General features: G+C 39.2%; 1 protein-coding gene across 4 annotated transcripts in view; it reads left to right on the top strand.

The window, feature by feature from the left end:
• LOC104126950 (nodal modulator 1) overlaps positions 1 to 15,003 on the top strand; it is a 32,216-nt gene that overhangs the window by 3,619 nt on the left and 13,594 nt on the right. For 2 of the 4 annotated variants that reach the window (XM_009639566.2, XM_035895074.1), the window contains exons 2-18: positions 181 to 270; positions 1,451 to 1,496; positions 1,921 to 2,021; positions 2,145 to 2,251; positions 2,435 to 2,507; positions 3,034 to 3,186; positions 4,363 to 4,500; positions 5,242 to 5,331; positions 5,955 to 6,060; positions 6,498 to 6,648; positions 7,927 to 8,104; positions 8,861 to 9,002; positions 9,927 to 10,058; positions 10,838 to 10,974; positions 11,250 to 11,337; positions 12,226 to 12,289; positions 13,376 to 13,471. In XM_009639566.2, coding sequence (XP_009637861.1) covers positions 181 to 270; positions 1,451 to 1,496; positions 1,921 to 2,021; positions 2,145 to 2,251; positions 2,435 to 2,507; positions 3,034 to 3,186; positions 4,363 to 4,500; positions 5,242 to 5,331; positions 5,955 to 6,060; positions 6,498 to 6,648; positions 7,927 to 8,104; positions 8,861 to 9,002; positions 9,927 to 10,058; positions 10,838 to 10,974; positions 11,250 to 11,337; positions 12,226 to 12,289; positions 13,376 to 13,471 — 1,892 coding nt within the window. The other 2 variants (XM_035895072.1, XM_035895073.1) reach the window with 2 other exon arrangements.

Genomic DNA, 15,003 nt, shown 5'->3' with positions numbered 1-15,003 from the left:
CTTCCGAGCCCGGGACTGAACTCCGCCGGCTTTGCCCGGCAGGTCGCACTCTTGCGATAAACCTCTTCCCTGTTACCCCCTGGGGACGCGCGGGTCCTGCTGAGTAAAAGCACTTGGGTAGGGAATGTTTGGTTCCAGCTTTGCTCACGTTTTTTTTGTCTTTTGTTTGCTTTTTTTTAGATAAAATTATATACAAAACACGGTACTCTGAAATATCAGACAGATTGCGCTCCAAACAATGGGTATTTCATGATTCCCCTCTATGATAAGGTAAGAAATGGAACTACCAGTGCTGTCTCCTCTGCGCTGGGTGCAGGAGCTGCCGGCAGATTAAAGTCAGAATACCACCCACCCGTGAAACATTTGAATCAGCACGTAATTTAGTTTGTTTTGGACCAAACTTTCAACTGTTTCCTTTTGTAATGCAGCTGTTTTATTTCTCAGTGCTAAGTATTATCGTGAGACAAGCCAGGTAACTTCAGCTGCGGTGTTGGGTTTGTGCTATTTATCTGCATGACTGCAGCACTGGGAGCCTGAGTTACTGCCAACAACCGCGTGCTAGCAGCTGTACAAATACTCACAAAAAGTACAGGTTCCCACAGAGTGCAGATAAAGCTTTCTGTTACCTACCTATAGAAATGAAAATAAATCTGTATGAGATTGTGTTTTGATATGGCTGAACTGAAAATAACTTGAATGACTAATCACAGATATTAAAAATATCTTAAGATAATGATACAGAAAGCTCGGAATGTGTCAGAAGTTCGATGTCTGTTTAGATTGGAAAAATGTTTGCATTCAGGTTAAAGACACGCTGCCCTCAGATGGTCTAAGTGTTTTGCTGTTTTAAAGAGCGAGTTAACTTAGGGATCAGAAATAAATCCTTGTCTTCCAAATGTGAGAATGTAAGATGCTTTCTGATCCCAGTCATTTCATTCTTAGGCCTTTGAACCTTTCTATTGAAGAACTTGAGAACGTACGTGGCAGAACATATGTGGTGCCCGCTGATTTAAAGAGGATCTCTGTGTAGATTAATACACTTTTGGTGCGGAGCTTTTATTAGGATTGAAGTTCTGTTATGCCATGTTTGGGCAGAATGGTTGAGTGGGACTTCCTAGTGGAAATGCTAAAGGCTGATTTAGAGCACATCTGTTGGGGCAGGTAGAGAGAGATTTGAACACTTTCTAACACGGAGCTGCTTGGACCTGAGCCAGATTTGATCTGGAAGCTCTTAGCTGGCTGGATGTGAGCCCAGCATGCCAGCCTGTCTGGGTAGGTGTTGCTGCTTCTTTGAACAGAGTATCTTAGGAGGGAAGGAGAACGGGACACTTGAGTCTTGTGTTACTCTCTGCAGCATGATGCTTGTGTTCTGATTTTTTTTTTCCCCATCCTTTAGCTAAATTGAATTTAGATCAGTGAAGACAGTTACTGCTTTTTTTTTTATTTTTAGGGGGATTTCATTCTTAAAATTGAGCCTCCCCTAGGGTGGAGTTTCGGTAAGTGCTCGTTTGTCTTCTTACAATAGGACAGTGTAAAGCCATGTGGGGCTTAACTATCTCTAACTTGAAGTTGGCAGGGAAAATCAAGGGCTTTTCAAAAGAGATATGGTTTTAATAACTAAAATGTACTTACTGTACCAGAGGAAAATAAAGCTGTAAGGTAGACACTGACAAAGTAACCTGTGAACTGATTTTAAGGAATATGGGGTTTTGACAGAAATGGCTGCAATGGGAGGGGAAAGAGGATTTTGAACATCGGGATTTGTGGGTGCTTTAACTTTGCTGAGTCAAGACTTCCAGAGCAATACTTATGTGCTGGATTTAATGCATTTCTGTGAGAGTTCTGTAAAGCTAAAGCAGACCCCCTTCATGATTGCTCTCTCACTAACTACCACGCTCTTTCGTTGTTCTTTCCCTCCAGAACCAACCAGTGTAGACATCCATGTGGATGGCATTAATGACATTTGCACAAAGGGAGGTGATATTAACTTTGTGTTCACAGGGTTTTCTGTGAACGGAAAGGTTAGACTCCTTTATCTTTACTTATGCCATCTTATGCTAATTCTACCTTCATAAAGACATTCTACTTCAGCTCTGAAAGTTATTTTTATCCATTTATGCTCTGGTTTCTCTTCATTTTGACAGGTTCTCAGCAAAGGTCAGACATTAGGTCCTGCTGGAGTCCAGGTTGTACTGAGAAATGCTGGCAGTGACATAAACATACAAGCAACCGTTACACAACCTGGAGGAAAGTGAGTGTGGGTGGTGCATATTGTTCATTTACACAAGATTCTTTCAATTCTGCAGTATCAAGTAGGATTATAGTAGTTCTGAAACAATTTTTTCTAACATGTGAATAGAGTCTGAATTGTTTTTCTGTAAACAAATGTTTGTGACTGTTTCTGAAGAGACGTAACCCCTGTCTTGCCTTACAGGTTTGCTTTCTTTAAAGTGCTTCCCGGAGAATATGAAATCTTTGCATCTCATCCTACCTGGATGTTGAAAGAGGTTAGAGCCTACGGAAGTTCTGGTTTACCTGTTTAGTGAGGGCGGATCTGCTAGACCTTGTCTTGATCAACTGATGTGGAGGAGGGGTTTTTGTGAGTGGGCAAGGTTAATGGAGTTTTCATAAATTTGACCAAGGAGACTGCCTTGTGTGGGCCAAGTTTGGAGACAGTGGAGCCAGGCAGGGAATGACTGGGAAATGAGGCCTTCTAATCTTACACAATTTGCAGGATCTTGGAGTATTATAGGAGATGCTTTAATCCTTCCCTCTCAGACTGCTTGCTTTCGGAGGAGCTCTGAGATCCTGACCAATTCCTAAATCAGTGAAACAGGAAAAATATTGTTTTGCAAAGTAACTTTGCTTTAGTGTCTTTGTGTTTTGAATAGCCTGTGGACCCTCTTTGAGTACTGCTCCTCCAGCCTCTGTTTCTGTTGTTGAATATACAGCTTCTGATTGTTCTTTAGGTGCTGTAAATGAGATCTAATGCCTACTTCTTTTGATGAAAATGTATGTGTTTCTGTATTTCAGTCAAACACAGTGGTACGGGTGACAAGTTCTAATGCTTATGCCGCTAGCCCTCTGATTGTTGCTGGTTACAATGTTTCTGGATCAGTAAGGAGTGATGGAGAACCAATGAAAGGGGTCATGTTTCTCCTTTTCTCTTCTTCGGTCACTAAAGAGGTAATGGTGTATCAGTACCTTTTCAATATTGTACGGATGTAAATAAGAGACAAGCTAAATAGCTTCTAGATTCATATCGCCCTGTTACTCATCTCTGTCCTTCATTGAGCTTGGCTGATAGAAAACAGAAACTGTACAACCCCTCCAGCTGTGGGGGTTTTGTTTGTTTTTGAGTTTTGGGGTTTTTCTCAACAAGGCCCTTATAATACAACATTTGTGTACATGCAAAGTTTTCACATGACCTCCATGGAATTACTCAGATGTGTAACACAACAGCTAGCTGTTTAAATATTGGCAAAAGTGAGGCTTAGGGTCTACATATTTTTCGGACACAAGAAACTAGAAAGTTCTTTTAATGTAAACGCTTTTGACTTCTTCATTATTGTTTTCAAACAGCCAGGTTCCTCAACTGTCAGGCTGTTCAGGGACATAGAAGGCTAAGACCTGAACTGAATCAAGCAACAAGTGCAAAATATAATACAGTTCACAGCATGTTACTGATCTGTATATTCCCTGCGGGTCAGCAGGGTTAAGGGCTACAATTTTAAGACAATATTTTTCCAGTTATACCTTTTTGCATGTTAAATGTTGGTTAGTGAACGTGTTCCTTCATGAGGATGACTCCTCCATGATGAAAGACCAGCTTCTGGCACAAGACACAAGATGTTGCCAAGACAAATCGTGAAATTCACTGTACAGTAGCTGTAATTTGTCTTCAGCATGAGGTCTGAATTCCTCTTTGCCCTCTTGATGTGAAGAGAAAGTTCAACAGCTTCTATTGCCACCTTAAAAGTGCGTTATGAAATGAGTGTGAAACATTTCATCATGTATTGTGATTTGTTATGTGGAGTAGAGCTCTGTTCTGTAATGTTAACCTTGTCCACAGAACTGAGGTCAATTAATGTTAAGACATGCAGTGCAGTTCTGTGGTACTGGGGGATGTTGAATTTCCCGGTTTTCTGTCCTTGTTACCATAAAGTTGATTATTGGTTGTTTTTTTTCTCTTTTACCTATACATGAATTGTAAGCCATGCTGTCAAACTTTGGCTCTAAAATGGTTTTGTACTTCCCATCCTTCATTCACAGTATAGTATTTTCAACCCTTCTACATCCCCCCTGAAATTATTTTCTCTATTCTCCCATGGGAAAAAAGTTGTATTGCATTTATTGCCACAGGATGTTGTGGGCTGTAATATTTCTCCTGTGGATGGATTCCAGTCAAGAGATGAGTCTCTGTCCTATTTGTGCAATGTTGTATCAAAAGAAGATGGATCTTTCAGCTTTCTTTCTCTGCCAAGTGGGAAATACACTGTGGTAAGTAGCTAGAAAGTTCATTGCTTGTTTATCCATTGGGTTGTTAACTTTCAGTTTCTAAACTAGATCATGCGTAACTTTGTAGCTGTTAAAATAGAGATAGTTGAAATATTTTGAATTGGATGAAATAATTGGAATAGGAACCTCCAACTGAAAGTATATAACAATGAAGTAAATTTCTGTGATGGGGCTCTGTGTTGTGGTTTCTGAGGAAGAACTTATTGAAAATCAGACTCTGAATTACCTGAATACATTGGCCAGTGACAGAACCACACCTAGAGGCTGCTGGGAGCCTGAAAGTTCTCTGTTTTCTTTTTTTGCCTGTGCTTTTTGTTATGTCCAGGTACTGTACATAACCATACAGGAGCATGGTTGTCTGTGCACTGCCTAAAATGATTGTTCTGCATTCTCAGTCTGCATGATCCAGAAGTGGGATTCAAATTTTTTTCATTCCTTTAACTCTTCTAGTGATCTTGCACATACAAGTACCTTTGCTGTATTCTGAACAGAAAGTCACTTCTCTGTCTTTTTGGATAATCTCATACGGTTTCCATCAAACAGTCTTGAAATACTGTCTTTATTCTTGTCTCCATCCCTCTGAGTTATTTTTTCCAGGAAGTTTGCAGCCCATTCGACCCTTCATAGAGCTGTCTGGTGGTGACAAGGACGTGGAAAATGGTAAAGGAAAACAATTCTGTCATCATAGCTTCTTAAGAGTTAAAAGGATGTGTCTTCTTTCAGATACCATTCTACAGGGGAGAGAGAATTACCTTTGATGTTGCTCCATCTAGATTGGACTTCCTTGTAGAGCACGACAGTTTACAAATTGAGGTAAGGCATTCAGCAGAAATTATCTTTTTGTGCCATTCATTCCTATAGAAGTATAACTGATTTTAGCAGAAAGCAGGTGTATTATGGAAAAACTTTTTTGTAAGAAGTTGAAGACATTTGTTATGTGTACCCTCTTGCAGAGCAGGTAGAAGGCAATACCTGGCATCATGCTGTATTTCTACACTTCAGTCCCTTTTACTAGAAAGAAAATAGTGAAAAGTTGTCTACTATGTTCACTTTCATGTGCATATTGCAAACAAGCAAAAATGTTTCAGGCTGCTTAAATTTACTTATTTGGATTGTCAAGTCTTTGGAGAAGAGCCTGTAAGTTTGTACGGTTTGCAGAGTGCCTTGTGTAATGCCATTATGTCTGTGACTTGGGCCTTCTGAACTGTACTGATGCAGATAAACGGAGAATCTGTTTCTGTACTTAGGGGCCCAAACCGTATGCCTGGAGACTGATACATACTTTCATTGTGATTATCCTGGTAATTTTTTTTCCTAAAGCTGGAAATAAATTTCCTTTATATGTGTGTGTGGGGAAACCGATAGGTGTTGATTGCTATAGGTGTGTGTTCGCTTTTACTGAGTAAATATTAACATTAACTTTTTTCCTATTTCAGCCTGTTTTCCATGTGATGGGTTTCTCTGTCACAGGCAGGGTGTTGAATGGTCCTGAAGGAGAAGGAGTTGCTGATGCCACTGTGACTTTGAACAATCAGATTAAAGGTATGCAGTGCTTTTGGTCTTTGTTGCTACAGGGAAGCTTGTATTAAGCTTAAGTACAGGACTAGTGTGTGAGACGGAATTAAGCCTTCAGGATAATGTACTACTTCTGTTACAATTCGTTTGAAATATTAAACTGGTTTTCATGCAGTCTGTTAATTTTGCATTTTCTGGCTTAGATGAGAGTATTAGGTGTTCATTTGTTTTGCTGTAGAAAACTTATTTTTTCCTTCAACCACATGCCAAATTGTGCTTTGAAGTACAGAAACGAAGGTCGATCTAGTAAGAAAGCATAATACTTTCTTTGTTTCTTTGTTTCTTTGTTGTGCAATGTAAATTAAAAATAGTCTAAAGCAGTGCACACCCTGTAGCTCTTGACACATGAGGATAGACAGTCAAGACATGCTCTGTTTTTTAACTCATCTCTTTATTTGTTACAGTAAAAACAAAAGCTGATGGCTCTTTCCGCCTTGAGAACATAACAACAGGTACATACACAATTCATGCCAGGAAAGAGCATCTCTTCTTTGATACTGTTACAGTGAAGATTGCACCAAATACACCTCAGCTAGCAAACATCATTGCAACAGGGTAAGTACTGGTGTTGTGATGAAAATGTAGTATGATATGTGGACAGGGTCTTGAAAATGGGTGGTCCTTTCCCACGTTATGCCCAGACTCTGCGTACTGTTGTTACGAGCTAAATACTGCTCGAGAAATTCAAGGGAAACAGGACAGCATGAGTGCAGGGTAGTGTTTTGTCCACAGTATTTTGTTCCATACTAGTTAAGGCTTAGAGCACCCTCTTAATAACCTCTCCCCTGCCAAGGTGTGGGTATGTGGAGCAATTCTAGAACTGTATGTGAACCAAGAAAGGAACAGGGAGGCTTTCTGCTGCTGATGCTGCGCTTCAGATACCCCTCTTCTGTGCGAGAATGGCATTACGTAACTGGTGCAGCGTTGTACCAAACCTCTACATTTTATTACTCATCGCTTTCAAGGTCATAGTTGTTGTAATATATAGATGTCTTTTTCTTGTTTGTGGTTCTTTGACTGCTGGGCGTAAGCCTGTATTATGGTAATGGGATGATTTTGGGAGTGTAAGGCAGTGGTGGGAGATACATTGTGAGCTGAGGAAGACAAAAGGGATGCGGTTCTCTGTCCGGGAGCTTCTCCTGGTGGAAAAAATAGTGACAACCTTCCAGAGAAGTGAAAACTAGAAATTTACTGAGGCAAATGTCAACTAGCTCATGCAGACATAGCTAGCTAATTAGAAAAAAGCCCTGCATGCTGTTATATGATCAGTTACCATTTTTTCTGTCACTAAATATGTTGTACTGTCGAAGGTGAAAAATAAAACTTAGCAGCTTCGAATTTGTCATCTTCTGTTTTCACAAATGTAGGTATAACTAAGGTTGTGTTCAAGTGGATTACCTGTCGTATTTAGGTCTTTGGCACAAAACATTTCAAACCGTTTAAAACCTGAGGGATGGCAATCTGAAGTCGATTGCCTACCTAGCCAGAAATTAAAACAAAAAAATAGAAAAAAAAGAAAAAGGTTTGAATGATTGAGTCAGTGGGGGGGAAGAGTGAAGCAAGTTGCTTGCAAATAAAAACATAACATCATGCTGACTTCATTGTAAAAGAAAAGATCCCATTAAATGTACATGAGTTTGCACTTGCTCCACTGTGTTCGCTTATAGTGTCTCTTCGATATGAAAACTCTTTCAGGAGAAATCCATTCCAATTCATGTGTTACTACCTCAACATAGTGAGGTTTACTTTTTAAGGAAGTTGTAAATCAAGTATTTTTTAATGAGCTTTCTCAAATCAAGATACTTATTTTGATGGCTGGCTTTCATTTAACAGATTCAGTGTGTGTGGCCAGATATTGGTAACTCGTTTCCCTGACACAGTCAAACAAATTAGTAAATACAAGGTAACCATGATGCCTCAAGACAAGGACAAAGCACCACTGGTTACAACAGAAACTGACCCTCACGGGGCATTTTGTTTTAAGGCAAAATCGGGTACATACAATGTTCAGGTAAGAATGAGCTTCCATTTCTTCATTGTAGAACTGTCATGAGGTTTTAGAAGATTTTAAACATTTAATTTCTAAAACATGATAGTTGAATTTAGATTTTCCTGGTCCTTTGCTCTTGTTTGCACTATTTAAACAAAACAGTTATTTTCTTTTTTTTTTCCTTAATAAGCTGAGATTCTGATGCTCCTTGTCCTTTCCACTTGTTAAAAAGAGGTCAGGCCATTGAGGTTGAAAATTCTTATTTCTCTCTCCTCTTAATTGTGATGTCATTTAGATCACTTCTTGTCTTAATATCTTATCCTGTGAGTGAGACATGAAATGTATACCTTTCTCTGGTGCCTAAATGGTTCCTGATATTATAGGTCAGAGCAGAACCTGTAGCACAGCCACCATGAATTTTGCATTGTGGAGATAACGCAGGCTGGGAGATAGGGAAGTGCATGGTTATAAGGCCTCTAACTGTCATTACAGATAATGAAATAGCCTAATGTAGTAGCAGCAGTACACCCTGAAGTGAAATTCACTCAGACTTTTGAATCTGACCTGTCTGGAGGATTTTTAGCCCAGTTTTATTGCAGTTCTTGGGAGGATTTTTAATACAGAATTTTGAAAAGCGTATCTGGGAGGTGGGTTTTGCTTTGCCTGAGACTTACAGTGTATTTTCATTCTCTAATTAGTGGATTGAACTCAGCAGGGTGGGTGTATTTGGACCGGTATTTAAAAGCTGGTGATGTCTTGCTGTCATATACTCTACAGGTAATTATTCCAGAGGCTGAGACCAGAGCTGGATTGGCTTTGAAACCCAAAATGTTCCCTGTTACTGTTACAGACAGACCAGTGATGGATGTGACCTTCTTTCAATTTTTGGCATCTGTCTCAGGGAAGATCTCTTGTTTAGGTAAGCCAATTTGGAAGTGAAGCAGAAACACACTGCGTGTGTGAATAAGTACTGTTTAGATCAAGACACTTGCTGTGGTTAGCCCCATCAGCAGACAAGTAAATTAACTTCCAGCACATAGGTAAAATGGCTCTTTTTTGGGGAGACCTTATAGCCTAATAAGGTACCTTAATAAAGTTTGGAGTAAAGTTATGTACCTATTTTTAATACTTGCTAGGAATAAGTAAGTATTCCTTCCTCAGGAAGGAATTCTGACCTGTTTGCCTTCCTCAGAAGATGAGTAGGTTCTGGAAGGAAATGCTCCTGGCTGACACCGGGGATACTGTACATCAATCAGAGAAGTACTGGAGGCAAGAAGAGATTAAAAAAAAAAAAAAACAAAGGCAGTGCCTGTAAAAGCCTGTAGGATAGAGGGCTCAGTCTGTTAACAGGATTTGGCAATCTCTGTTCTCTTTCATAAGCTTTTTGCCTTTATTTTAGTCTAAGGTCCTTTCTCCTGCTATTTTCCTTGATTACCACTGATTTCATCAGATGGTGATTGGAGCTTGACTTTTGTCATTTTAACCCTTCCATTTTTTCTCTCTGAATCCTCTCTGCTTGAACGTGGTAGTCTGTTTCTCAGGTATTTTCTGGGCCCTGCAGATCAAGGTGGAGCCAGGGATTTAGTGTTGGCCTCTGGTTTTTACTTGCCATTAGGTAAAATAATATGATTAACAGTATTGAACTTCCTGAAGAATGCAAAAAAGCACTGGTAAACATGTGCTTAAGAAGTAAGAGCAAGTGTTTTAATTGGAAATGTTCTCTGCTGGAAGAGAGTAATCATTTTAATCTTAGTGTACCTGAAACTTGCTTGGAGTGGGGGTTTTGGAGGCTAAGCTGGCAAGCCAGAATGCAGTCTGATTTTCTGCTGTCTTTTCTGCACAGATGCTTGTGGTGATCTGATGGTGACATTACAGTCTATGAGCCGCCAGGGTGAAAAACGCAACCTGCAGCTCTCTGCAAACATGGACTCTGTGGCCTTCACATTTGACAATGTGCTACCTGGTAAATACAAAGGTAGGATTACGGGGAGCTGCTTGAAGTGTTACCTTAGTAGCTAAATTTGTGACTAAATCTGTATACTTCTGTTATTATGGATACCATTTACAGTATACCCAACATGGAACTCATTCTGAAACTGGAGAGAATCTGGGAAAATGCTGTATAACAGTGCATCGAGTTTTCTTAATCTTATATGTTTAACCCTTTTGTCAGCTTACAGGTAACTGTTCCCCTAAATTTTAGGGTCTACATGGCTGGTGTGAGGAAAAAGGGCTTTATCATGAACTGACTTGTCCCAAGCCTAAGACCAGGGGAACGCCCTAGTTCTTCTGCTTCCAAAGTACCTCTCCTAAGAGCAATACGTGCTTTGACCAGCCTGCCTTGGCCCACTATGAAAATAAATTGTTTCACAAGGAAAGGTGTGGAAAGAGCATATAGAGATTGCTCTTTTTATACGTGAGTCAGAACATCTTTCCACCAGCTGAAATTGGAGTTAGGTCCTGATGGCCTCTGGGCTTCTTTGGCTATCAGAATGGTAGTGCACATTGCAGAGCTTTCCAGGGTGACCAGACTTCATTATTCCTTTTTACAATAGCTTTTCTGTTATGAGATATGCTGGATTCTTGGCGATGCTGCAGTGCTGTGAGCCAGGTCTGCTCCTACAGTCGTTATATATCTGGCTTTGAAGATTATTATCAGGGAAGTTAGAGTGACACAAGCTTTTATACCAGAAAACCTGCCCTTATGCACACAGGGTTACATTACTAAAATGCTTTGTGTGGTGTGTGTTCTAGTAAGCATCGTACATGAAGACTGGTGCTGGAAGAATAAGTCTTTGGAGTTGGAAGTCATGGAGGAAGATGTTTCAGGAGTAGAATTCAGGCAGACTGGATATATGCTGAGGTGTTCTCTTTCTCATGCAATTACACTGGTACGTAGGTAACAAATATCCTTGTATTTTTTTTAATGAACTTTTGTAGGTAGGTTGGATTATGCTTGGAATCAAGGCTCTCTCATGTCTCTAGGGAGTCATATAGCACAGCAATGTTGATGCTTAGAGTGCTTTGATATTTGTCACTTAGATTTGGTAAAGTGGTCTTGTGTTGTTAGCTGTTGTAAAAGAGGAGCATTAATGCATCTTTAAGCAAATACTGTTTTCATTTTGTTTGGTAGTTACTAATAGCGAATTGTGTTGTGGCTTCATAGGAATTTTATCAGGATGGAAATGGACCAGAGAATGTTGGTGTTTATAACCTGTCCAAAGGAGTTAATAGATTCTGTCTTTCAAAGCCAGGTAATAGCTCTAAAATGTTAGTTTAAAAAACAAAAAAGAACCAGTCAACTAATACTGCTGGGAACTTAAAAAAAAAAAGCAAACCCAAACTATTTTGGTTTCTGAGGTTTCTGAGCAGCATTGTGTTTATTTACATGTGTATATAAATGGTCTGCTCTAAGTTTTTAGAATTCTCCTCCGATTTAGTCCCTCACCTAAACATAGATTCTGGAAGTAAAATAATTTTTTTTTTTTGGACTTGGTGAAGGGCTTTGATCTTTGATGAATGAAGAACATGTTAAAATAATATTGTTCATATGGGTTCTGTTTGTCAGTCACATTCTAATTGGATTTTGTTTCAATACAGGATTCTTGAGGGGTAACTGATAAAGAGGGTTATCTATATCAGATATCTATCTATAACAGAAAAAAAGAATGTTTTAAAATCAATTTTTTTTCTCCTTATAATGTCTTACAGCTAATTCCCTGTATAGCCCCTTAACAAAACCAGCTAACAAATGTTTGGTTTTGATTCCATTTTCAGCTTTGAACATTTCATCCTCAGAGCCAGTGGCCTCATTCACAGTACAATGGTTCTTTAATCAGTCAAAGGGTATCAGCTATGGGACCATAATAGGTTACTTCTGAGCTTGTTTGGTTTGTTGTGTTTGTAATTATGTTTATCTGTAGTGATGCCTAATTGTGTTTTATATCAGTGTACATTCGAAACATTGCACAGCTTCCAACAGTGACTGAACAGAGGTGAATTAATTTACAAGTGACTATGGGTAGGGCAGTAGATACAGTCAAATTTTGTAATTGTTTCTATACCTCAGGTCTCATATCATCTTTATAATTCAGTAAGCTTGAATTTTTTCAGTGGATCATTCTTTGCCTTAATGTTTGCAGGTGTGTATGAAGTGACCCCACGTTCCTGCCACCAGTTTGAACATGAGTATTACACTTACGACACGTAAGAACAAAATCTGTTATTGATCTTATGCCTGTCAGTATGCTTTCATAAAGCTTCCTGCTGCTGCAGCTGCTTCTTTCAGCAATTCAGGATGCATTGCTATGACTGTCTCTAACCAACAGAGGGAAGCTTTAGCAAAGTGTATCAGATGTGTTCTCTTGCCTTTTCTAGTCTTTAAAAAAAACTCAACTAATGATAGACGTTAAAGATGCTTTTGCTACTTCAAATGGATATTTTTGTCAACCTTCTGTCTGCTTAATGTTGGTTTTGCTTTGTAACAAAGCAGAGAGATTTCAGTGGAAACTGGTAAGAGTTGAAATGCAAAAGATAGTTTACTAGGAGGCATATACCGCCGCTGTACGTCCCTAGTGCCATGACTTTGTAGTGATTTGATTTTGCTCACCCCAGCTTTGGCAAGCTGAATAAATATTCACCCTAATCACAAGTAAGCAGTGCTGATCTTCCCAAGTCAGACATGTTTTATTAGTTAGTTATAGGTTATGGTCTGGCAATGTGCTTAATGGCTCTGTGCTTCCAAAAAGAGGATTTCTGCTGCCGGACTACTTCTAATTCATTAACATGGCAGAAAATGAATTAATCATTAAAATCTGATTAATTTCTGCTGTGTTAGTGAATTAAAAGTACTTAAAAGAGAGATGTGCTAAGCATGAGAGCCAGCACAAGCTGAGTGAATGGATAGAAGCAGAAACCCTCTTTTGGCAGCAAAGCACTGTTAGACTTGGGTTATCTTGGTGAACTATGCCTAATATGACAAACTTTAATGTGTCCTTCTGCTGCGTGTAAAGGGATTGTACATATGAAATCAATCAAATCAGCTTTAGCTTGTGAGGAAGCAGGTGGCACAAAGGGAGGAATTGATTTGGCCAATGTCATGCAGTGGTTTGGGGGTCAGAGCTGGAAAATGCTCCCTTTCCAATACGCTATCATCTCAGCCCTACAGTTTTGCTGTGTTATTTGTATATCATCTTTTATATAGTGCTTCAGACTTACTCTGCTAAATAAGATTTGGTTATTTTATTTAGGAGGGGGACCTTGAATTCATCTCTCTGTTACTTTGATTTACAGGTCCTCTCCTAGTATACTGACACTCACTGCAGTTCGACACCATGTCCTTGGCACGATTGTAACAGATAAACTGATGGATGTGACTATTACCATTAAGTAAGAACAAAGAAATCTTGTGGCTGTAAAAAGGGGAAGAAATATACATCTCTCTCATAAAGTTTTACTCTGGTTTTAATACCACAGTGGCTGCTTTCTAAGGGGATGGCACCCAGCTCTTGACTGCAAGAGGTTTTCATGCTAAGCTGTGCTTTTGAGTTCTTCATAGATGGATAAATAATTCCAAACCCTCATTTTGAACATTGTCACTTGATTTCAATATAGCCCCTTTCTACTTGTGTGTCATGGTAAAAAGGAATGCTTTTCTGAGTTTTTATACACCTCAGTGAACTGAAATTTCAGAATTTAGAGGGTATTGTTTTAGCTTAGGTCTGAGCTCTTTAGCACTGAATCTTTTATTTTTTCCCTTTTTTGTTTCCTCAGAATAAGAATCTGCTGCTTTAGAGCATTGTTACTGGTGTGAAGAGGTTTATAAAAGGAAAACCATGCAGAGTGATTACACACTAATGCGCCAATTTATGTTTAGCTGAACAGACAGCTCACTAGGGAGCACTGATTTGTGAACAGCTTTAATTGTATGAGGTGCCAGATCTGCCTGGAAGTGTCTGATAATGATGAGTGCTTTATTAATGCTCTGCTTATGTCCACTTGTTCTAGACTATGGGTTCTCAAACTTCTTGAGTGTAGAAAAAAATCTTTTCAGAGAACAAATTACCTGCAGAGCGTTGCCTTGAGTTCCCTGAGTTTAACGATCCTATAACTGCAACTACTGGGCAACTTACAGCAGCTGGAAAAAAAACATTGAGGTAGCGGAGAGCCACTAGGATTTTAAAAACAACTTTATGAGGCGGTGAATATTACACTGACCTTCTACTCTGGTTGGGTTTTTTGAGACTATTGGCAAGTGCTTTGAAGGCAGCTCAGTTGCCACAGTCTGTCTCTGTTCCAGCCTGCCTGAAGCTTTTCAGCCAAAGTCCAATTTGTGAAATGCCATCAACATAAAAGGAATAGCTCTGGATTTAAAAGCAAGACAGTTGTTTTTAAAAGTCTATGCTTGTGTACCTGATCCGTGGCGGTGACCAGTCAACTTTCAGTTAATAAAAAAAACACCCAACCCAACCAAAAGTAAAGCTGATTCTTAACAATTTTTGATACATATAAAAAATGTTAATCAATAATGTTATCAATATATTTTTGTACTGTCTCTGGACTGCAGAGAAAGACTTTAAAGCCTTGATGAAACTTAGTGTGATAGAGCAATAGTACATGTTTCTCTTAAAAAAGACAAAATAGAATATAAATGAAGACTGACGCAGAAGACAGAACTATCCTGATAAAGTAAAGGGGTTGTAGGAACAGTAATCACGATCATTTCAGTTCACACCTCATAGAGAATTTTGCAATAGTTTTTCAGCAATTGTAGAAGAGAGGGAAGATACAAAGGATGGTTGGAGACTAGAAATTGCTAGGAAAGAGACGATGTAAGTGAAATGAGATGTATTGTTCTGAGCTGATTTAAAGAACTTGGTTAGACTTCTCCAGCTTCAGTGTTCAGTGGAGAGTGACAAGGT

The sequence above is a fragment of the Egretta garzetta genome, unplaced genomic scaffold (genome assembly GCF_000687185.1).
Source record: "Egretta garzetta isolate BGI_Z169 unplaced genomic scaffold, ASM68718v1 scaffold575, whole genome shotgun sequence".
Lineage (NCBI taxonomy): Eukaryota > Metazoa > Chordata > Aves > Pelecaniformes > Ardeidae > Egretta > Egretta garzetta.
The sequence above is the reverse complement of the archived record's forward strand: the minus strand, read 5'-3'. Positions and strand labels throughout refer to the sequence as shown.